Genomic DNA, 23,131 nt, shown 5'->3' on the forward strand with positions numbered 1-23,131 from the left:
CATACTTAATAGGAGATTTAACATCAGAGTATGATTCAGGAATAGCATTCAGCAACACAATTGGAGAATATTCATCAATGTTTTTGTCACCAATGAGTTTAATGTCTTGTATAGTTTAGTAAAATCATCCAAGTTTTCATTAATGTTTTTAGACAAGTCAAGTTTATACTTAAAAAAATTTTCCAATAAAAACAATTTGCTAGGTAAAGATGTCTCAGTATAAAGCTCTTCAAGTTTATACCATAATTCTTTTGAAGAATTTTGTTTACCAACTTTACGTAAAATCGTGTCAGATAAGTTCAAAATAATTGAAGAGTAAGCAAATTCGTCATTCTCTTGTATTTTCTCTTCAAAAACATTTTCCAAATAATTGCCATCAATGGCTTTAAAAACTCTTTGTTGAATTAAAATTTCCTTCATTTTTTGCTGCCAAATTGAAAAATCGCTTTTTCCATCAAAAGGTTGTAGGTTATATCCGGCCATTTTAAAACAGGTTTAAGAAGGTTTTCCGAAAGATTTTAAGCAAGTTTCAGAAAATAGATCTTTTTAGTGATTTAACAGAAAAATAGAAACTCACAACAGATAGTCACACGACAGATATAAGATCAATAGTTATAGAACCAAGGAGTCACAAAGAAAAGGAACAGAAATTTCAGCAGATGTAACAGGCCACAATAATCAACAGTGATTAAAGAAAAACTATGTCGCAACGGTTTAAGATTTCACAGAAATATGAGATCACAAAGATCACAGTTATTCCAAAACAGTTGATAAATAATGAGATCACTACAGAATATATATCAACAGATTTATAGGAGATCACACAGATCAATATCAAGAAATCACACAGATTTGCAATAAAGTCACAAAGATTCAGGGATCACAGCAGATCAAGAAACTGAAATAGCGAGAACCGAGGCTCACCAGCCTAAGTTCCGTCCAGATACCCGACGACCTCGAGGGTCCGACCAAGAGGGATATTAGGGGGTTAACCGCGGTAAAACAATAATAATAAGATATGAAAAGAGTATAACAGAGATATAAACAGAAAGTAAAGAGGAGGGGTTTCAGAGAGTACCACCGCCGGAAGCGTCGGATCAGAGATAGCTCTGATACCACTGTAGGGTTGAAATCCCTCAGTGATATCACTTTTCAAAATACCTAACCAACTATTACAGGTATAACTGGAGTACAAAACTCCTTAATACAGACCAAATATAAAAGATATTAAGAATAAACGATATACAAAAAAAAATTCAGAAATACTTGTGAAGATGAGAGTGGGCTCAGAATGCTGCCAAGATCACCACAGTTCCTCCAGTTATCCGATAGTCACAAAGACTACTCAACAGGACGGCCAATACCCACGGTTACTCCACAAAGGTCTTACACACAAACACCGATCACCGAGATCTTTCTCAAAGATCACTCGCAACTCACTTAGAATTTGAGAAGAAAATGAGTTCAGTACTGTCTTTTTACGGACAAGGAGAAATTCCTCATTTATAGATGCGAGAAAGAGCCATTGAAGGCAAGTCTACGGTGGCTTTCCTTTAGCCATTGATTTGGCTAAGGAAAGCCATCTCAATAATAGGAGATGAACATGGAAAGGAGAATCCATTGACAGAAGAGGAAACGCAGGAAGAGAGGAAGAGAGGAAGAGAGAATGGGTTTCTTGTCGGCGCATGTGAGAGGAAGAAATGATGGACAAAAACCTAGGGCAGCAGTATAAGTAAATAGGGTCGAGTCGAGTTACTGGGTAGGGTGTGAGTGTGGGCATCCAAGTGGGTTTGGGCCTTAGTCCGATTGGGCCTACCAACAATTGGTCATTGGGCCATAATTTTTCATTACAGTCTCACCTAATATTAGTCTACTGTCTTTTTAAAATTTTAAATTAATTAATCATTTTTTAATTCTCCATTTATCATGATTTTTCATTATTATTTTGGTATATAAATTTTTTTACGTATTCTTTTTATTTCTCCAATGTTATTTATTATTTGTCTGTCGATATTTTTGTATCAATCGAAATATTTATATTAACTTATTATTTTAATATATTTTTTAAGTACTTTTTTACTCTACAAAGCAAAAACAATATGAAAACATTACATCTACTCTCTTCAAATTCAAATTTAAATATAAAAACATCTCATATTTTTTTTATAAAATTATAAATGTATTCTTTATTTGGTGGCAAAAGTTTACATACCCCAAAGTTATATTATACTAACACCCCTTTATAGGATGTGTCATTAATTTTGCACAAAATAATGAGTATTTGTATACTTAAATATCTGACCTCAAGAAGTGTCAATTTAAATTACTCAAATATTTAATATAACTTTTATTTGTTTGTAGAGATTAAAACACATACATTCGTTGATGAGGCCTAGCTCATGACGCTAAGGTCATGCATGTGTTCAGACTCCATCAATGTGCTGGATGTTATTTAACTTCAATAATAAGTACTGTTGTTTTACTTTAATAGTAGGTGTATGTTAGATATAATTATCTGATATTAATGATTTGTATATAATTATTATAGTCGTCAATACTTATTGAATATAGATATTTGATATTGATAATTGTAATCGATTTTAAAAGAATAATAATTTATCGCTTTGACTTAAAAAACAATCACATATATTCATTTTCTAAACCTGATTTTCTACTCGAGAGTATATATTCTCAAATCAAATTAAAATTGCAGGACTCTTCTCTTTATTTATTTATTTTTTCCCTCTCTTGACAGATTTTTAGTCCATAAAATAGGACTTGGGTAACTTATAAGAATATGATATTGTAATCAAAATTTGACCAATCAATTCGTTCCCCAAACCTAACAAAAATCAACCACTGATCCCTATGAAAATCCACTGCCCCCTCTTTATTTATTTCACAACGGAAACACTGAAACAAACAGAGACGATTTCTCCGTCTCAAATTTGCCATGGATAGAGTATCCGTTGCTATTTTAATTCTTGCCATCTACCTTTACTCCTCGGCCTCTCACGCCTATCAAGTCGATAGTTACATTTTCCATAACGAAATTAGACTAGCATCAGGATCTGATAAGGATGATGTTACTCCATCGGAAGGAAATACTGATGCGGTAAATCCTTGCGACGCACCACTTTTCTCTAGACCTCCGTGGTGCTATTTTCCACCTCCTCCCAGCCACCACCACCTTGATGGTGGGGATCATAACAAAGAAAGACCGATTTGTGAGGCGGTTTCTAACCTCATAAATGATTGCCCTCATGATTTTTATCTTGATGGGGGCATCCGTGATCATTGCTGTCAAGAAGTTAGTAGAATTAGCCACGGTTGTTCCGGTCGCAACTTGAGACGCACGGAGCTAGAGTTGCTTAGTGTCATTGAAAGAATTTGTTCCGAGCATTCTTCTCCGCTACAACAGCCTCCGTCTCCTCCGCCTGAACCACCATCTCCACCATCATGTCCTATGCCAAAGCCTAATCAACCAACTCCAACACCTCCGGCATCATCTCCAGTACTTAAGCCACGACACTGGAGGCGGCCAAGAATTTGCTTAGTAGAGACGGTTCTGTTCGACTCATGCAATCCAAAGCACCCGGAAGCGAACAAGAATGCTAGTAGAAGGGACAGGGATTTTGTCCCACAAGGCATGAGCACTGGACTCTTGAAGGATTCGGCAGGATGCTGCCTTGGCTTAGCTGTGTTCACAAACGACTGCAACCCCACCATCAAAGATTTGTCTGTCGCTAAGCAGAGACTCTATTCCACTTTGCAGGATTCATGTGGGAAACTTCATTAGTTAATTATTATTGGTTTTGTTGCTAGTCTAAATTCTTAGCTATACATAGGATTATTAGCAGTTGGATAGAATTTGAATTTCTTTTTTGAATTAGTTGGAATTTGTTAAGCTATCTGATGTTTACTTTTTGTAGGATAATGAATCTCAAATTATGTTTATTAGTTTGAGGCTACGGCAAAGTTGAAAATATGGAAAATCTCAACAATTGTTTGATGTTTCAAAGCTTTATTTACAAATTAAATTATCATCTAAGTGGTGATATTATCGGTTTCATTGAGCTATCAGTTTATGAGCTCTACGATGATTGAAAACGGTCAAAATATATCAAGATGAGTGATAGAATTTAGCGCTCGTTGTTATGTGGATGATTAAATTTGATGACTATAAGTGATACTAAGATATCATTACAATGCAGTGGTTCAGCATAGTTGAAGTATGACTATGAGCGAAATGAAGATATCATACTCACATTATCTGTTGATACTCCATAGTTACAATGTTTAGTCAAATAAGATAGACTTAAATTGGAAGAAGTCAAAAAATGCTAACAAGCATTGCTTAAGCGCGCGTTGTAGAATGTTTGGTGCACAATATTTATGTTAAACGGTGCTCAGCAATAAACCTATAATAAGTCAATTAGGGTGAATATGGACCCGTGCATCATAGATATACATCAACGCTGTTATGCTCCCGATCCAAACTTATAACATGCAAAGTAATATGGAACGTGTGAAACCAATGGTAAGAGTTTAACACTATGAATTGTATAAGCTGCTTATGTTCTGCAGTAAACTACATTACAGGATACAATACTAAGCAATCACCCTGAATATACACTCATCATAGCATGAAAGTACAACTACCGCAAAAAGAAACAATCCTAATTCTAACCATATTTTCCCTTTTCCCATCGATGTTAGTATGAAAAATACAATGGAAGCCAGTTTCACGGCTTGTAATCAGTCAATGTGAGTGGATTAGTGGGGTGGCGAGCATGGTATTTACATGCTATGGATCTTTTTGCTGAGGATTAGCCTTTCTCCTCCGAGTAACTTTCCTTGTGGGATGATCAGCTTTGGTTTTCATCATTAATTTGGCTCCTCAGCTGCAATATTTCACCCTTTGCAGATGCCAAAACTTCTTCTAGTTTCTCTCCTCTTTTCTGCAAACTCTCCCTTTCGTTTCCAAGTCTCACTATAAGGTTGTGGGCGTCTTCTAAGTTCTCCAGCGCTACCTGATGTGCTCTTTTTAGCTGAATAAGGGACCTGTAGAGTTCAGCTTTCTCATCTTCCAGGCTTAAAATCTGATTATTAGCAAGCTCTAACTCTTCGGAAATGACCAGTGCATGTTTATTCATCTCATCAAGTGATTTAGTAGCCTCTTCTACATCTGCTTCAAGACTTTTTCGTGCTTCATTGTCCTTGGAAATCTGGGTCTCCAGGGCCATTAAGTCTTTGTTCAAAGAAGATATAATAAGCTTCTCTTGTTTCAGCACAAGGGCAGCACTTTCTGCTTTCTCATGGGCGTCGACAAGTTCTTTTTCTAAGCTATCACATTTTTGCACTGCTGCAGCCAGTTCTTGGGACGTAATTTTCAGCTTTTCATTTGATTCACTCAGGAGCTCTGTTGCCACCCTTAGTTCTTCAGCTAAGACTGTCACCCTTTGTTTGGCTTCATCACTATTCTGCTGTAACAATTCTATAGCTTGTGTAAACTGGTCATGAATGTTTCCGATCTCTGCTTCAAGGTCCAAGCACAAGTATCTTGACTGCTGCAGTTCTTCTGCCAGATCACAGGCTTCACCTCTTGATTTCTCCAAAGCATCCTGCGTGATCTTAAGGTCCTGATATAGATTTTCAACATTTCCCAATTCTACATTCAGCGATTCTTTTAAATTGTCTTTCTCCGAGGTCAAATCAGAAATCAACACTTTGTTAATGTTCAGTTCCTTGAGTGCAAGCTTAAGCTGTTCCTCAAGCTGGTGAATTGTTTCGTCTTTTTCTCCCAAAAGTGTCGCATCTGAAGCGGACTTCTTTTCCATGGAGGACTTGAACTCGTCATATTCCTTCTGTACGGCATCAAGATTCTTGGTGGCTTCATCTATCTTGGCAAGAGAAGAAGTTAACTCGGCTTCCAGTTTAAGGACCGTTTCGTTCCGCGGTTGCAGCTCCTTTTCATTTTTCAGGAGTACATCTTTCAATTGTTTTATCTCTGCATTCAAACTAGTTAGCTGAACCAGGGATTGCCGATATGCAATGCTCAGTTGGTCGACCTCTCTATCTTTCTCAGCAATCGCCCAACTAGCGTTCCGAAGATCAGCCTCTTTATCCTTGATTTCTGAAGCAAGCAAGTTAAACCTTTCTTGAGAGACTGCTACAGAATCTATCTTCTTTTTCAACTGTTCTTGGAGCTCCCTTTTCTCATTCCCAGCCTCTTTGAGGCTGTTTTCAAGATCATGAGCTTGGATAGTTAGCTCTTTATACAAACTTTTCTCTTTCTCCAGTGCCTGTCCCATCCTTGTTATCACATGACGTGCAAGATTCAATCGATCAACTAAAGACTGCCGCTCCAAATTAGCTTTTGCAAGTTCCTTGTTTTGGACGTCCTTCTCATTCAATAGCTCCATCTCAAACTTTTTCTCCAGAGAAGCAATAGCAGCCTCCTTTTCCTTGAGTTTATTATTCATCTGTGCACACAAGTAGACAACAGATAGTTTAGCAAAGAAACCTAAGAAACTCTAACATGCTTACACTACACCAGACTTCTATTTACAACTTATTAGGAGATTCAGCTGAAAGAAATACGTGATATTAGAGCTGAGCTAGAAACTTCCTTAAAGGGTCTATTTCCCCTTCATTCCTTAGTTAATCCAGCAGGACCAATTGCTCTGACTTGGCAAAAAACAAGGGTTTATCAAGCATGTCAACGGGTGTGAAATGCAGATGCAATTCGTTTACGCGTGCTGTTTCTCTACTATTATCTGTTTTTAACAAGAGTATCATTTAATAACAGCAAAGGCCAGCTTCACTCAATAGCCGTTGCCTGTATAGTCACTGTAAAATGCACATATTAATGTCCTAAAGGAAGACCAAGGGAAAGGGATGCAAGATCAAAATGAAACAGTCTCATCCATTTTTCGTCCTTTTACATTTGGCAAAGAATGAACCGGTCGTGATTCAACTTGGAAGGTAAGAAAGTTTGCATGATCTGCATTCATTAAGAGCTCAAATGCATCCATCTAAAAAAGAAGCATTCGCCAAGGTAACATTTAAACTCCTTTATGATAACTTACAGATTCTATAATTGCATCCGAAATGACATTTCCTTTGTTTCTTGAAGCATATAGACCGGCAACCACTCCCGAACAAAAAACCCCAAGTTCATTGAGAAGTGAACAAAAGGGGTTCCGAGATGAACTTCCCTGAACATGGGAATGATGAAAAAACACAACAGTCAGAGAACCTCAAACCAGTACTTAAATAATCCTTTTCATATTATATTTGTCATGGATGCAGACCTTTGTTTTCTGTTTCTGGTCTTCAGCCCTGGGTTCATCATTTTCTGAAATAAAAAATGCAAAAATCATTAGTAATAGCTTATAATAGGATCTAAGTTTCCTGTAAGTGAAACATAGTTTTTAGATGGTTCAGTTTTTAAGAATGTGAAGCAACACCCGTGGGAAACCCCAAATAGAGAACAGACAGACTTGATAAAAGAGATACTTTAAATACGATCAAGACGATTAAGTGCGAAGATTCAAGCAACCAAAGATATATAAACAAGAATGTGCCAAATGACGAAGTACAAGTAGAGAAACTGAAACTGTATACCAACCATAACGATCACCTATGCACAAACAAGCACAGGATTGCAAGATTCTATTACATTCTCTTCTTTATACGCGCTGTCTTTACAACTTGTATACCGCCTTGTTTCTCAAGTATATAGCTTCAACAATTTCTGAATAAACCTATTCTTGTGGAACAGAACAGCATAAAATCAGGTTTACGTAGTCTGATATGAGATACAATCTAGGTTCATCTCCTCCAAATCAATATGTCATTCCATTTAGCAGTCAAGAATGTCAAATACCAAAAGAAAAAGTAACCCAGACTAGACAAAGACTCATCAAACTTGAGTTCATCATAGCAGAGAGGAAAGAATCTTGAAAATACAATAAAAACAAGAAGAAGGAATCTTGAAAATACAAGAAAAAAGGCAAACCCACCTGCAGCAAACCCTTTCATTGCATCTACCCTCGAGTTAAGAAGCGGAAGCAATGCAAAACCAGTGAAGACAGCCGCTCTCCTCGCGCAAGAATTGCAGTCTTTGGGATTTTCTTGCTGAGAACAAGAAACTATTGCTCTCCGGTTGGGAGCATTTCTCAAGGGAGAAAACGATAATGGAGGCTGGAAACAACATTGCCAAGAGTAGGGGGTGCAGCGAGAGTGGCAGAATGGAGAGTGCTGAAAACAAGAACTCCCCATATTTCTTCACTTTTTCTTGATTTTTGAGGGTCACCTGTCCTCGTAGTCCAACTGCTTGCTTTCCTCCTTTCACAAACAATCTCAACTTATTATTTCGCTGAGATCACCAACTCTCAATGCATATAATCCTTTTATAGAGGTGGAATTAACCATAATATTTGGTTTTGTTCCGGGTGTTTTGTGTAGATAGAAAGAGAAAAATAAAAATAAATAAAAAAAATTAGAGATAATGTATATGTTTCAATTTGTTTTTGGAGATAATATAAAATTGAAGTTTCAATTTAGTCACACATTTGTTACGATTTCCTCACGTTGCATCCCATAAGTTAAAATTTTATTAATGTTAGTCCCTACGTGCATTATTCATCCAATCAATAGCGATAATGTAAAAAATGTGTACAGAAATACTAACAACTCGATGAATTATTGGATGAAAATGCACTTGATGATACTTATAAGATGCAATATGACAAAATCGCAAGACGAGACTATATTGAAGAAAAATATAATGACGTTTAAAACACAATAAATTCAAAAAATATGATGGAGAAAAAGAATGGCCTGGTTGGTGCAAAAAATTTAAATAATATGCATTTATCATGCATGATCACATTAATTTAATTACTGATTAATAATTACTTAGGGACAAAATATTTATTAGTGAATTTGATGAGTTGCTAAAATTAATAACTTGAGAGTTTAAATGTTTTCCTTAACGTAGATTCACTATTTCTCTTGTATTTATCCCTTGAATATACACATTAATTTCAGTATTATCTTATCTGCAGGTTGTTGATATATCTATAATAAATGCATCCAACGTGCAATTATTTTTTTTAAAAATATTACCATAAATATTCATATACGTAATAATTGGTTGTAATAAATTTCATGTGTCCTAATTTTTTATATATTACAATACTTATATACTTTTTGTGATTATCAATCTGCAGCCGGACAAATAAAATGATTTGGCAAGCTAAATGAATTTCATACTATGTCTGAAATTTCATAAGATTCTTCCATGTATTTGTTATTTTTTATCCCATATGTTAGAGCATTTTTCAATTTAATTCAATTTGTTATGATTTTTTCATATTACATCCCTTAAGTTGAAAATTTTTTCAATTTTAATTAATTCTCACGTGCATATAATTAACGAAATTGTTTGTAGTCTCACTTGTATTTTCGTATATTTTTTGTTAAGTATTGGATGAAAAATATACGTGAGGACTAAAAAGTTAAGAATATTTTCAACTTACAAGATACAATATGAGAAAATCGTAATAAGCGGGACTAAATTAAAAAGGCACTAAGATATGATACAAAAAATGCCATTTTACTTACCTATATAGAGATGATCTCATGATCATTTAATTTTTATTTTTTGATTCCATATGTAGTTATTTAATTTCATTCATTGAACATTGTGAAGCTGGACGTAAAATTATGCTTTCTGGCGTAACACATTTTATGATAAAACTCATAATCACAACATAAATTTTCATTACAACATTAATTTGACAAATTAAGGACACAACACACAATAGGGAAAATAAAGGTACTAAAAAACAGCAAAATACGACTCCAATAACTATCACAATGACTAATAATTTCATAGAGTCCATCGTCGATTTCGTGCAGATTAGCTCGAGCCAATGCAAAACATAGCGTCTTCGTCCACGCTCACGCTCGTGCTCGACCCCATACAAAACATAAAGTCTTCATCCAGGCTCAAGCTACTTTCACTGTCGTTGTCCTTCATCTGTTTCTTGTTCCAGCAGTACGACACAAAAGCGTCGTAACGACATTCAATGCAGCAATACGGAGTATCCCTAGGAAACAAATGGTCACGAATTAGGAAAACACCAATGTAATAACAACAATGGAAAACCCCTTTTTTCTTACACTACCTGTACATGAAAATGTCAATTGGTTTTGATAGCTTTTTGCAGCAATTATAGCATTTCTTCATGTACTCGTCATCTTTGACATGTTTAGTACTTGAACTCCCTGCGACTTCAGTACGAGGAAACTCCAAGATGCAGTCGTCGAAACTGTGTACGACTTTGTTGGTCGGGTATTTGTACGTCGTACAAGTGTATTCGGGCAATTCTCTAACGTACTCCAGTGGTAAGAACCCGACCTTTCCATGCTTAGTGCATGTGGTTAACGGGAGTCGCCCTCGACTCTGGTTTGAGCCAGAAATTATAGGCACATGATTATGAATCGAAGATAATAGACACAGTTTGATTAAATTCGGGCTGGTGGGGCCCACTTCATCGACCGCTACCTCTTTGCCCTTGGAGGGCTTGAAATTCAACATCATCATATTATTTTCGATGAGGGTTTTCGTTAAATTCCTGGTTTTAAAAATGATACGAGCTTCCTCCGATGGCTTGTCATCATCGGGAATGTATAGTCCTACCTTTTGTTTCATTACATTGTCGTATGACAGTTGCGAAAAAGATGATTGAGTGGACCTACAACATCAAAGAGGAAAAACATCAAGAATTTGTCATAAAATCTAAAGAAATATAAGAATTTTAAACAACCATATAATATATATAACCTGAGAAATCTAAATGCTGTAAGCATAAAATTGAGTTTGCAGAAAAAATATAAGAATTAATTTCAATCTTTAACACCAAAAATAAAGTTTAAAAAAAATTATGTAAGAGGAAAAGTAAAATTTATAAGATTATTAGTTATTCAAAAATGTGGGTAAAAATCATATGTTAAATCTATAAACAAGAGTTGATTTCAAAAAAAAAAAGAAAAAAAAAGTCTAAAAACAAGAAATTAGGCCAAATTATATCAACTTTTGAAGCCAAATTAGTATACAAAAATCCATATTTAATTAAAAATTAAAATAGAGAAAAAATTAATAAAATCCAACTCATATATTTCATAAACTCCACAAGATCTTCACAGTAAAGTATCATTTGCATGCCTCTAAAACCAACTCAATCAAAAATTAGAACAAATTAAATGTAGATTTCATCCCAATTCTTGAGATTTGTTCCAAATATTTACTCAAAAGTTTCTTCCAAAGCATAATATTCCGATGCATGCAGTCGAATTTACACAGTATCTGTTATGTATTTAAATTTATAAAACCACTCGAACAAATATATACATATATGCAAGAAGATATATGCATGTATATATAGATTCATGGGAAGTATATATATATATGTACCTGGATTGTGTATATGAGAGCTCCATGAAAGAGAGAGTTGCTAGTACTACTCTTAAATGCTTTTATGATGTTGTATTCATCAGAGTGTGTAGAAGGGATGCCTTTTATAGCAGAATGCTGACGAGGGTATCACTCCAAATTCTTGCATCATTAATATTTTCATTAAAAAATATACAAAGGAATCTTTTTCTGGTATTTTTTTCAAGGGAATGAGGGCTGCTTGTTCATCCGCACGCGATAACCACAGTAAGTTCTGCAGGAACACTCACATGGTTAGTGTGAGACACTCGGGAACCATATCTTTTTTCGGTTTAAGGGTTTCATAATTTGAGTTGGGATGAGGTTTTAGAACAAAGTGAGCATAAACGTTTGGTTGTTGAGTGTTTTTGTTTTGTCTGAAAGCTCTGCGGAGTTCATGGAAAGTTTGTAAGAAGAGTAGAGGGAGTGATGAGGAGATGAGCTGCTGCTCTACAGGTCATCATTAATTAATTCAATGTTTTGCTGATTTGTTTCAGTGAATATGAGATGAGTTTTGCAATATTATTTGAATCATATAACTAATATAGACCACCCTCCAAAAATCTAATCTTTATTCATTCAAATATTACTATATAAATATTAGAAACTTATAATGGAATGTAAAAACATCCATCATTAATGAGAAGTGGATGTAAGAAATTTTAATGATCAGTTTCACTGTTTTTTCCTATGTTGATGTAGTAATTGATCTATATATTAATGTAATTATTATCAAAAAAGAAAAATATTTCATAAACTATTATATATTTTAATAAGCAGGGATCGTAAATTGTAATTTTTAAATTCTCGACAAGAAATCAGGGCATTCATTATTAGTCGATCGTTGAAGTCAGAGTTTCACGTAATATTCGTAGATAACTATTTGACGTACTTTTAGATACTTTTTGTACGTCATCCGTACACTACAAACTGGAATTATTACACGGATTGCTCGATCATCATGAATGAATGCTAACGGTCAAGGACCTATAACCAACAAAACGATGATTATCAACGGTTAACGTTCATAATAAATTTAACCATTCATAACAAATAACGGTTAACAGTCGTATCAATCCTACAGTAATTATTCAATTTATATGGTAATAAATTGCATATATATCTCTAATTTAAATTAATTATTAATTAGTCAATTGTGCCAATTTAATGTTTCATAATTTATCAAGTACCACTATGCTTATTGACTATCATAGCAAATCATCCCAACCTTGTTGATATTATAATTAATATAGACATTGCACAATTATGCATTTTATTTTAATTTGATTTTTGTAAGTATTTTTATAAAGTTATCTTACTTCTAATATATGTCACAGAATTTCTCTCATATTTCCAATAAATTTTTTTATGTAAAATAATAATAATAATAATCATATTCCGATAAGGTTTTAGGGTAACTATCTTTGATAGGTAAAATATGAATTGATTAAAAATATTTTTACCTATACTTTTTTCACTTATAAATAACTATCACTTAGATTAATTAGTTATACAAATATTTTTTTTCATATGCATTAAAGTTAATTTATTGTATTAATTTCTATTAATCATTTATTTTATAATTTATAATTTTATTGATATATAATAAATTAAATTATGCAAATTATTACTAATATATTTTATATATGTATATGTAAGTATATACAACCGCCTAGGTGAGATTTGGTTTAGCGCTTTGGGCCATTAGTCCGTAACGCAAAGAATCCCCTGACTTTATCTTGTGGGCCCAGAGTTGGGTGAGATGCCGCCAGAATTGGTGAGCGCATCCCCTGCGCATTTTAGTAACTACCACTTCACATTTCACATCATCGTTATTCACCCCCAAAAAGATGCGCCTTTTCTCACTTTCCCGACTCGCCAACAGACAAAGCCTTGTAATTTCCCAAATTTCCAACGAATTCACAGCATTTCACGTGAGAGCAATCCTTTTTCCGTGAGGAAGAATTACCTTTCGCAACTTCAGTTACGTTACTTATGATTTTAGTCCTTTTGCGTCTTATTTTCCGGGAAGCTTGAATCTTGAATGCGTTCCAAGTGTTTAATTTGAGTTTATTGAGGTAAGATTTCTGATGGGTTTTTCATTTTCAGGGATTTGATTATATGTGGGATTAGTAAAAGATTCGAATTTTAAGTAGGGTTATTTGGTGATATTGGATGATTTTGGTTCTTGTTCATGGTCTTCTGCTTTAAGATTGATGAAATGATCTATTATTATAAATTGAGTTTTTCTTGGAATTGATCTTTATAGGCCTTGATCGTAAAGATACTGAACTTTTATCCTTATAACTGGTTTAAGGTTACTGTTGTTGGATGCAGTTATGGAAATGGGTTCAAATTAAGTAATATCAATGTAATTTTGCTGTTATACTGTTGGCAATAATGATCTGAATTTTTTAGGTATTTTTAGGTGCTTGGAGAAGAAATCTTGGTCTATTGAAGGTGATGATGGCAGGATCTTTGGTTGGATTTGGGCATGGTATTTTGTTGTTTAGGAAACTAATCTTCGGAGAAAATTAGGAAGTAGTTGTTTTTCACTTTTATTGGTCTTTGGACATATGATGGATGAGGAGGATGGTAAGGGGTACCCTCCCAACTCTTATCGCGTGAATCGCCAAAAGTTCCCTGTTGAAAATGTCAATTATCCTCGGAATGTTGGGAATTCTTATGTCGAGGATGACGATAATGATGAGGAGGAGGAAGAGGATATAGATAATGCGGAAGATAACGAGGATGACGACGATGACGATGATGATGGAGGAAATGGTGTTCAGAGGATAGGTAAAGATGATTATGAATATGGCGATGATGGTGATGATGATGATGATTTTGGTGATTTAGAGAGGCACCCTAAGAAGAGGAAGCTTAAAACCCTATTGTCAAGTTATGAATTTGCACCTCGAGTACCAGCCCCATCATCTGCTTCAGCTTCAGTTCCAAAGACATCATATGGTGGACGCAATCCACTCACGGATTGGACTGAGCACGAGACTTTCATCTTACTGGATGCTTGGGGTGATCGATTTCTCAAACAAGGGAAGAAGAGTCTCCGCTCTGAGGAGTGGCAAGAAGTTGCTGAGAAGGTATCCCAGGAATCAAAGATTGAGAGAACAGATACTCAGTGTCGAAACCGCTTGGACACGTTGAAGAAAAAATACAAAAAAGAGAAGATGAAGTTGGGAGATAGTGGGAGTTCAGCCAGTAATTGGGTGTATTTCAAGAAGCTGGATGCACTTTTGTCATCACTCCCACAGCAAGCAGGCCTTTCATGTGGAGTGGACTCAGGAGAGTACGTATTCATGAACCCTAAAGTTTATTTGAATCGCTCAAATGGATTAGATGAAATGAGAGATAGTCCAGAAAACTCAGCATCTGCCGGGGGTGGGGAAGATGAATCTGAGGGCCTTCCACCCCAGAAGACAAAGAATGGAGGAGTCAGGGGCAATGCAGCTTCTTTCAAATTGCTCGCTGATTCCATTCAGAAATTCAGTGAGATATATCAGAAGATAGAGAATAGCAAGAGACAGCAAATGGCAGAGCTAGAAAAAATGCGGATGGACTTCCATAGAGATTTGGAGTTTCAGAAGAGGCAGATACTAGAGAGAGCTCAAGCTGAGATTGAGAAGATCCGACGAGGAGAGGATGATGATAATGAAGTGTCTGCTGAGAATGTCAGCGGTTGATGTAGCTTTCTCTGATCATTGTTCGTACATTCCTCTAGGAGGAAATCTTGCCATTGTTGTATTATATTGCCCTCTTGCATACCTGATCTGCAAGACAATAAAACTCATGCGAAGCTGATATTGGAAACTCTAATTAGTTTTATTGTGATTAAAGAGTTCAATGTATATGCGCTCAGTCGATACTTCTAAACTTGTATTAACTATAGCAACATCTCTCATTTGCTAATTTAGTTCCCATTTCTCTTTTGGTTACATACAATCCATTCCATGATCACGTTTCATCTTTCTTTTCTGTCGGGTCGATTGCAGAGTTGTGAGTTCATACCACAAGAACTATTGCTAACAAATTGTTGAAGATTATTGTGCATTAGTTTCATCTGCCATTGATTTGATACTGCTATTTTCTGTCCATATCTGGATAACTGATGCCTGTAAGGTTTGATGTAATAACAATGTGGCATATTTATTGCATATGTTTTTTGCTCTACCAACTGTTGATGCAAATGTGGTGTTTTGAGTACATATTCATTAATTGTAGAGATTCTAACAGCAAAATTCTGAGCTATACCTGTAACTATTTGCGGGTTCAACCTTAAGACCACCAGTAAGTGTCCAAAAACCCAACTTTTGATTGCTAATGTTCTTCTACTCTTGCTTACTTAATCTGAACTGTAAGAACTCATATTCAAAATTCACTGCTATGACGTCTCGACTTTTAAATGCCCTGATAACCACCCCATACAAAGAGAAAAGAAACATAGTGAACTGAAGAGATAAGCTCAAATGAGTCTGGTTATGAGAGATGCCGTCAGCAACTATGTACCTTAACTACATAAAGAAGTTGCTATTAGTTGGTAGGTGCCGGCATTTATTAAATTTTGTATGTTATTATATGGATTGTCGGTCTCTGCTGTACCATGAACATCGTCGTAAGTGTTGTCTGCAGCTCTGAGTTACATTTCTGCAGGCATAATAACGGTGTTGTCTGCATCTCTGAGTTACATTTCTGCAGGCATAATAACGGTGAAGAGAAGATGGTTATTCATGTTATCGTTTCTTTCTGTTTTGTGGTCTGTGTTTACTTACTTTCTTGTAAGAGAAAATTATGGTGGTACGGGTACAATTTGTTAATGAGTTAGTGTTAGTTAAGGTCACAGACAGACTTGAGAGAGTAAAGATGGCAAATGTGAAGGAAGAGAAGCTTATAGTCACATTACAGCCTACAACAATAATTCTTCTAATCTATATATAAATTGATGACTGATCAACAAGAAGGTTAAATTGATGATTGATCAACAACAAGGTCCCGTAGCTCAGTTGGTTAGAGCGTTGGTCTTATGAGCCGAAGGTCGCGGGTTCGAGCCCCGCCGGGACCATCTTTTTTGAAGTGAGCAGTGGTGAGTGCAGGTACTGTTTTATTGTAATGTCCCATGATGAAACATTGAACTATGTTAATGGTTTCGGAGCTATCTATTAGTATTTTATGGTTTCCAAAGATCCGAGATTTTCTGTCTCATAAGTTTAGCGCTGGGCTTCAAAGAAACTATTATATGTTTTTATACGAAAAATGAATTAGTACAAAGCCCAGGAATTAAAATTCTACTCTGTGATAAGTTTTAGTACATTGATGAGTGTAAGGTCTCTTAGGAAAATGGGATCCTACATAATAAGACTTCCAGTTAGTCATCTGGTTAACAAAACTACACTCTCATTCTTGCGCAAGCTATCGAATAGATAGGACGAAAATTGGAGGAACGCAAACTCCAGCTCAGCCACAGCGTTATGTCAATTGAAACTCAGCTGTAGTTGAAAATCTGAATTCCACAGGCTTTATATTCCAACCAATAACATGTTTGTCTTTGGCAGCCTGATTTCCATGCACATTATAATAGCAACCTGAAACAAGCTAGTTGGATCCCCTCAATCCGAAACTCAGTTCCCTCATTAGCTCCAAGCCACAAGATGTGCTGGAAATCCTCGTTTCAACAAAACCTGCGCAGAGTTTAAGTCGAGATCAGTACAAGCGAACATAATTCCAAAGAGAGCTGGGAGCTGAATCTGGTCACAGAAGTTCAGAAGTGGCACCTTCTGCCCGAATGATATTAGCTTGTCTATAAAATGCTTCGCCAAAGGAAATTTCCCACCTGAGGATATCTTTGCTCCTTCTGCCTTCCTTTATGTCTGATAAATGCAGTAGTTCAGCCATCAAAACTGTTACACACTTCAAGCATTTGATCATATTGGTAAAGTAAAGAATAGATATCAGATTCAAGTTTCACTTTTCAGGCTCTAGGCACTAGGGTCTGCTGGTATTCAGTTGCAAAATACGGCAAGAACTTATATGGTATTATGTAACTTGCAAGCATCATTTATTGCGCAAAGCTCCATCCTTGATAATTAGAGCTTGAAGATCTATGGCTACCCTATGCTGCAGCCAAGCAGATAAACAACCCTGATCTTTCCAATTTGTTTCTCTTTTCTCCTGGCGGAGTTCCCAATTTATTCCCTTCATGAAGTCCTGCAAAATTGTTTTGAGTAGGGAAAGGCAGGGGGAAGAAAAAGGGAGAAATTCTGCATCTTAGAAGCTAACACGGAGCACAACAGCCAGCAGCAACGCACATGACCCATTTCCATTCCGGAACTCATTTTGATAAACTCTTGTTTTACGCACAAAATCCTGAAAAGAGTTGCCCGCCCACCCAATAAACGAAATCAAATACAACAAAGTTTTCAAGTCTCTACTAATGAACCAAAACCTTTTTCCCCAAGAAGATAGCCTTGTTATTTCCTTCTTAAAGTCTAGTGAAATAGGTCAGGATGAGAGGCAAAAGGACATGGGGGGGAATGCAGCACATGAGAGCTGATATGGAGCAGGATGACCACGCCTTGTTCCCACTTGTAAAATACAGCTAATCGGTAAATAAATGCACCAGGCCAAGTCTAGAAGTAAACACTACCAATAACCTTGGAAAAGCAAAAGCAAGAATATAATCCAAGTAATAAAGGCATCATTTATACCATGTGTAGTTCACAAAGCTGCAAGTTTACAATCTTCATCAACTTTACCAACAGCCTCAAGTATTGATGAGTAAGTTACGTGATCATATTCGAAACCATGCAAGTTCATCTCTTTCATTAGCTTCGCAGCCTCCTCAAACATACCAGCACGACTGAGACAACCCAAAAGGGTGTTGTAAGAAACAGCATCTAGCTTCATCTTGGAATTTTTCATCTTTGTGAACATCTCCATGGCCCTTTGTGGCCCACCTGTTCTAGCCAATCCATTTAAAATAATATTATGAGAGTTAAGGTCAGGAGTGCAACCATTCTCTTCCATTGTTCGAAGTAAGGACTGAGCCTCATCTGTCATGCCAGCCCTCACCATCCCTGACATGAGTGCATTATAAGCATAAACATCTGGAATGCAACCAAGTCTTTTCATCTCATTGAAAAGATCAACAGCCTCCGACAAACGGCCACACTTTCCGAAATGCTTTATCATCACAGCATATACACGAGCACTTGAGGATCCACAATTTTCTTTTAATTCTTGAAATAACTCATGCGCCGCATCATAGCGTTTTGCCCGGCAAAGACTGTTGATTAAGCTGCAGTAGGCAGCTGGACATGGAGGAAACCCCTTTTCATCCATCTCCTCAAGCATTAATAGTGCTTTTTCTAGGCTATTTTTCTTGCAAAGCCCGTCTATGAGAATTGAATAAGTATAAGAGCTAGGACTAACGCCACTGGTTTTCATTTTCTCATACCACAAGGTGATCTCAGATACTGGGGCTTTTGATTCAAAGAGAGCTTTAATGATAGTGTTATAAGTCACCACATTTGGTGTACAGCTCCAGGACTCCATCCCTTCGAAAAGCTTAATGGCATCAGCTAAACGCTCCCCCTTGCCCAAGATATTTATAACATTGTTTATTAGCACCACATCAGGCTTACAACCATCATTTAGCATATTCAGGAATACCGAATAAGCCTCTTCTACCCTCCCAGCTGCACCAAGTCCCTTTATCATTTCCGTATATGTATACACTGTCAGTGCACAACCCGTGTCTTTCATCTCTTGCACTAATCCTAATGCCTTTTCAACCTTTCCTAGTTTAAAGTAAATACCTAATAAAGTAGTGTAGATCTTTGCAGTGGGATATAAGCCATTCTCTTTCATTTCATCAAATAGCCTAATTGCAGAATCATCACGGCCTAGTTTCCCAAATGAAGATATTAAAGCACTGTATGTTACAGTGTCAGGGAAACAATTACCTTCATTGCACATCTCATTATATAGCTCATGAACTTTCTCATGATGACCCTCTTGCATCAGCATCAAGATGATGGAATTATATGTGCCAGCGGTCGGTTTGCACTTGCGGTTTTTAATCTGGTAAAAGACAGAGAGAGCTTTGTTCACCATCTTTGCCCTGCCCAAGATTCTGACAATTTCAGACAAATCAGCCGGGCCAATGGCACATGGACTCTTCACCATTTCCTGGATTATCTTCCACATTCCACCAACCAGCCCAGCTTCCTCAAGACAACGAATCAAAGCCATGTAAGTGGTAGAATCATGCTCAAAATTCCTTCTCTTCCCAGCCCACTTGAAGAACTGCACTTTCACATTGACCTCCACATCCACTTGTAAAACTTCGCGAACCAGCCTATGATCAAGCTTCAATTTCAAAACCTCCAGGGCCTTTTCTGCATCAGGACCCCACTTAAATATCTTCAAGATCCTTATAAACCTCTCATCAAGGGCCCTTGCAGAGCTGTTCTTCCTTATAGGGGAACGGTTCCCAAAATACGGCGTGTCATCTTTCGGACTTCCCAACCGAAACATTTGAACAATTTCATTTTCTGCAACCACAAAGATACTGAGTTTTATTCAATATCTTATGCCTATATTTCCTTACACTTGCAAAATACTACAAACAAAATACCAAAACAAGGAAAAAATAACTAAACTTAACAAACAGCTGAAAAATCCTTGAACTCGTCTACAAATTCAAACGACGAAAGATCACCTGTCTGCTTCACTCTCTCAAATAAACAAGAACAGGTGGATATTCCCCGCCTCCAGCCGATTGATTTCGCCGCCATTTTCCCTCCAACCCTCATCCCTCAAATCAAAGATTCATTCTTGAAATTCCTACTGTGATTTTACTACCTGGAACGGAACAAGCACCTCTGCAGCAAAAACAATCAAAAAACAACACAGCCCACCACAAACAATCACCATAACACATCAACAAGATTATCCAATTCCACAACTGTGAGTGTCCGTGCGTGCTCGTGCAAGTGTTTCGTTTCCCGATATCTGGAGGTATGATGCAAAGATAAACAGAATTAAATCTCTTTCAAGTACTAGTCCTACAATTTTATCATAAAAAATGATGAAGATTGAAAACCAAATACCTCCGGAGTCTACTGTTTGAGAAGAACTGTACGGCGCAGAGGGAAATGGACCCGTCGGTAAAATTAATTAACAGGTAAAATTGCTCTTTGGACCTCAAAATACCATGATATATCACTTAGACCCCCTCAAGTATTCTTTATAAAACTTAACCCCTTGTACTGTTGAAAATCCCCACTCGGCCCCTTTTCTCCATTGAGAATCCCCAAACTAAAGAGGATTCAAATGGTCCTACGACTTTCAAATTTGGAATCCATATAATGGTACACAATGATAGAAAACTAACCGCATCCACAATTTTGCCTTTGTTACTTGTATCAGTGCTGTAGTTTAACGACATTCATATCTACAGTGAGGGATTATGCCCAATTTAATGTTTATTTCTTTTTATATAATTCGAGCCCATAATAATATATTATTTTGTTAGAATAATTCACCTACCTCATGAGGTGGGATAAATTATTTCATAATTTATTCCATGAGGCTAGTAGATATAAAGATCAAGTTTTTAACATAATTGCCCCCGTTTCTCTCTCTCACTGTCTCTCTCTCTATATATACACTATAAATTATATTTATATATATCCTATATATTACTATTTAATATATTTATATATACTAAACAATAAAGTACATATAAAAGGTCATTTTGTATTTTTTTTTTAGTTAATTTTCTTCTACATTGTAAATATATAACAATATTTATCTTAATATTTTTATCGAACAAAATAAACAGTATACAATTAAAATAATTATATTTTTTTTCTGAAATTTGATGTAATTACACGTAAGTTCTATATAATTTAAAATATTACACCTAACAAGCATGATATATGTTTTCATCTAGCAAATAATCTTTCCATTAGTACGACCGTACAGGGGAATAAATAGAACCTTTTTTTTTGGTAAATGTAATTTTCATAAATAGAAAAAGATATAGTACAACAATCATGAATCAAGTAGTGTTTCCCTCGACATGCCAAAGGATACGCCACAATTTATAAAGTGCATGTGTACTAACAGAGCTAGCTAAGGTAATGTCAAGTATACACTGTCTAACATCTTCCACAATTAAGCTAGCTACAATATTCGGGTTCCGCTCAGTATGCTCGAATCGCCTAAAATTTCTCTCTCTCCATATATGGTAGATACACGCACCCAGTAATGCGCGATAGACCACATTGACGATATGTTTACCCCTCCACTTTCTTGCAGCCCACTCAACATCTGTCATCCAATCTCTATTAGGCCACGCAAAGCGTACAACTCATCTAATAGCGTGAAGGCATTGGCGACTGTATCGACATGGGAAGAATAGGTGTGTGTGTGTGTGTGTGTGTATGTGTGTGTGTATCTCCACCTCATCCTCATCACATAATACACATCTACCTAAGTGAGATAACTATGATTTGTTCGTCGTAGGTAGTTTCTCCAATATAGCAAGCCATAAGATAAACATGTGGCGAGGTATCTTTAAAGTGCCCGAAAGTAGTGAAGCCCAACCTACTTTCGGACCTGGTGGATCAAATAATCGGTATAGAGCCTGGGTCGTAGAGATTCCACCGGCAAATCTCCAAATAATTCGATCATTATCTTCATGAATCGGTGGAAGCGTGTGAGTAATCTCCAAGTACTCTATGTCGTTAATGAGAGGCCACTGCAGCTGAGCTCTCTGGATGACAGAGCTAAGTCTGATGGATTCATGAAGACTAAGGGTGATTGGGCCCCTCGAGAATCTCTCTATAAGAGGACCGAGATGATGCCATGGGTCCTTCTAGAGATAAAAGTCACCTCCATCTCCAATATGGTATTCCACCATTGGTCGCAGCCACGTTCGCAGACGGATCATTTTCTTCCAACCCCACGAGCCTCTATGATCAGGGATAGTCCATATTGAAGCATCACGTAATCGCCCCTGGTATAACCAATCAACCCAAATGGAAGTCCTATCACACTGGATGACATCATATAATTTTTTGCATATGAGAGCACGGTTTATTGTGCTAATATCCCTCAGTTCTTGTTCTCCCTCAACTAGTGGTTTACAAACCTCCTTCCACGCCACTTTGGCGTAACCACTGCTCCCTGTTCCTTTCCATAAAAATTCCGTAGGCGCTTCTCAATGTTCTTAGTAACCCTTTTTGGTAGTATGAATGTCGAAGCCCAGTAAACACTCAGAGCTGTGAGTACAGATTTAATAATTTGCCCCCTCCCCGCATATGAGAGTGTCAAGCCCTCCCAACCAGCAATACGTTCATCAATTTTTTTCTGGTAAAGATTGGCAGTCAGAAATAGACAGTTTAGAAGAGATCAAGGGAATGCCTAAGTATCTCATCGGTAGAAGCCCCTCCTGAAATCCAAGCACCGCTAACATCTGCTCTTTCAATCCTTGTGCAGATCGAGAGATAATAAGATGACTCTTCTCCACATTAAGTCTTAGTCCCAACCACGTCCCAAACCGATCCAATCCTTCTTTGAATACTCTAGTGGAGTCAATGTCAG

The 23,131-nt window shown here is 36.5% G+C and overlaps 4 protein-coding genes and 1 non-coding gene across 9 annotated transcripts; 2 read left to right on the top strand and 3 right to left on the bottom strand.

Moving 5' to 3' along the window:
• Positions 1 to 4,575: 4,575 nt before the first annotated feature.
• Positions 4,576 to 8,372, bottom strand: LOC110011227 (MAR-binding filament-like protein 1-1). The gene is made up of 4 exons (XM_011074326.3): positions 8,028 to 8,372; positions 7,317 to 7,360; positions 7,092 to 7,220; positions 4,576 to 6,485 (listed from the first exon to the last, which is right to left on the bottom strand). The coding sequence occupies exons 1-4, from the start codon at positions 8,284 to 8,286 to the stop codon at positions 4,869 to 4,871; spliced, it is 2,049 nt and encodes a 682-aa protein (XP_011072628.2). The 5' UTR covers positions 8,287 to 8,372; the 3' UTR covers positions 4,576 to 4,868.
• Positions 8,373 to 9,755: 1,383 nt separating this feature from the next.
• LOC105157612 (uncharacterized) lies at positions 9,756 to 11,645 on the bottom strand. The gene is made up of 3 exons (XM_011074026.3): positions 11,489 to 11,645; positions 10,200 to 10,769; positions 9,756 to 10,121 (listed from the first exon to the last, which is right to left on the bottom strand). Exons 1-3 carry the CDS (start codon positions 11,512 to 11,514, stop codon positions 9,932 to 9,934), a joined length of 786 nt encoding a protein of 261 aa, XP_011072328.1. The 5' UTR covers positions 11,515 to 11,645; the 3' UTR covers positions 9,756 to 9,931.
• Positions 11,646 to 13,335: 1,690 nt separating this feature from the next.
• On the top strand, positions 13,336 to 15,433 carry LOC105157613 (trihelix transcription factor ENAP2-like). 2 transcript variants are annotated; one of them, XM_011074027.3, is made up of 2 exons: positions 13,336 to 13,584; positions 13,925 to 15,433. In XM_011074027.3, exon 2 carries the CDS (start codon positions 14,083 to 14,085, stop codon positions 15,205 to 15,207), a length of 1,125 nt encoding a protein of 374 aa, XP_011072329.1. In that variant the 5' UTR covers positions 13,336 to 13,584; positions 13,925 to 14,082; the 3' UTR covers positions 15,208 to 15,433. The 2 variants fall into 2 exon arrangements, with proteins under 2 accessions (XP_011072329.1, XP_011072330.1); XM_011074028.3 differs by having other exon boundaries at positions 13,935 to 15,433.
• A 1,076-nt stretch (positions 15,434 to 16,509) lies between these two features.
• TRNAI-UAU (transfer RNA isoleucine (anticodon UAU)) lies at positions 16,510 to 16,583 on the top strand. The gene has a single exon. It is a non-coding gene; the product is annotated as a tRNA-Ile (tRNA).
• A 571-nt stretch (positions 16,584 to 17,154) lies between these two features.
• LOC105157614 (Pentatricopeptide repeat (PPR-like) superfamily protein) lies at positions 17,155 to 20,780 on the bottom strand. 4 transcript variants are annotated; one of them, XR_002286819.2, is made up of 5 exons: positions 20,632 to 20,780; positions 20,241 to 20,403; positions 18,226 to 20,073; positions 17,293 to 17,388; positions 17,155 to 17,199 (listed from the first exon to the last, which is right to left on the bottom strand). XR_002286819.2 is itself a non-coding variant. In XM_020692851.2 (2 exons), the coding sequence occupies exons 1-2, from the start codon at positions 20,332 to 20,334 to the stop codon at positions 18,236 to 18,238; spliced, it is 1,932 nt and encodes a 643-aa protein (XP_020548510.1). In that variant the 5' UTR covers positions 20,335 to 20,684; the 3' UTR covers positions 18,196 to 18,235. The 4 variants fall into 4 exon arrangements, 1 of the variants encoding a protein (XP_020548510.1); XR_002286818.2 differs by having other exon boundaries at positions 20,241 to 20,533; positions 20,632 to 20,772; XR_002286817.2 differs by having other exon boundaries at positions 20,241 to 20,684.
• Between the last annotated feature and the right edge of the window lie 2,351 nt (positions 20,781 to 23,131).

This window comes from Sesamum indicum, linkage group LG3 (assembly GCF_026168435.1).
Source record: "Sesamum indicum cultivar Baizhima isolate 11 linkage group LG3, ASM2616843v1, whole genome shotgun sequence".
Taxonomy (NCBI): Eukaryota; Viridiplantae; Streptophyta; class Magnoliopsida; order Lamiales; family Pedaliaceae; genus Sesamum; species Sesamum indicum.

What these genes read in the sequence shown, in the direction of transcription:
- LOC110011227 (XM_011074326.3), bottom strand. Translation starts at nt 8,286, where the DNA reads ATGGGGAGTTCTTGTTTTCAGCACTCTCCATTCTGCCACTCTCGCTGC. An exon ending in AATGAAAGGGTTTGCTGCAG is followed by an intron (nt 7,361 to 8,027) that starts GTGGGTTTGCCT and finishes TTTTTATTTCAG; the next exon opens with AAAATGATGAACCCAGGGCT. An exon ending in CGGATGCAATTATAGAATCT is followed by an intron (nt 6,486 to 7,091) that starts GTAAGTTATCAT and finishes TTGTGTGCACAG; the next exon opens with ATGAATAATAAACTCAAGGA.
- LOC105157612 (XM_011074026.3), bottom strand. Translation starts at nt 11,514, where the DNA reads ATGGAGCTCTCATATACACAATCCAG. An exon ending in CTCTCATATACACAATCCAG is followed by an intron (nt 10,770 to 11,488) that starts GTACATATATAT and finishes TTGATGTTGTAG; the next exon opens with GTCCACTCAATCATCTTTTT. An exon ending in ATTGACATTTTCATGTACAG is followed by an intron (nt 10,122 to 10,199) that starts GTAGTGTAAGAA and finishes TTTGTTTCCTAG; the next exon opens with GGATACTCCGTATTGCTGCA.
- LOC105157613 (XM_011074027.3), top strand. Translation starts at nt 14,083, where the DNA reads ATGATGGATGAGGAGGATGGTAAGGGGTACCCTCCCAACTCTTATCGC.
- LOC105157614 (XM_020692851.2), bottom strand. Translation starts at nt 20,334, where the DNA reads ATGAGGGTTGGAGGGAAAATGGCGGCGAAATCAATCGGCTGGAGGCGG. An exon ending in TGAGAGAGTGAAGCAGACAG is followed by an intron (nt 20,074 to 20,240) that starts GTGATCTTTCGT and finishes TTGTGGTTGCAG; the next exon opens with AAAATGAAATTGTTCAAATG.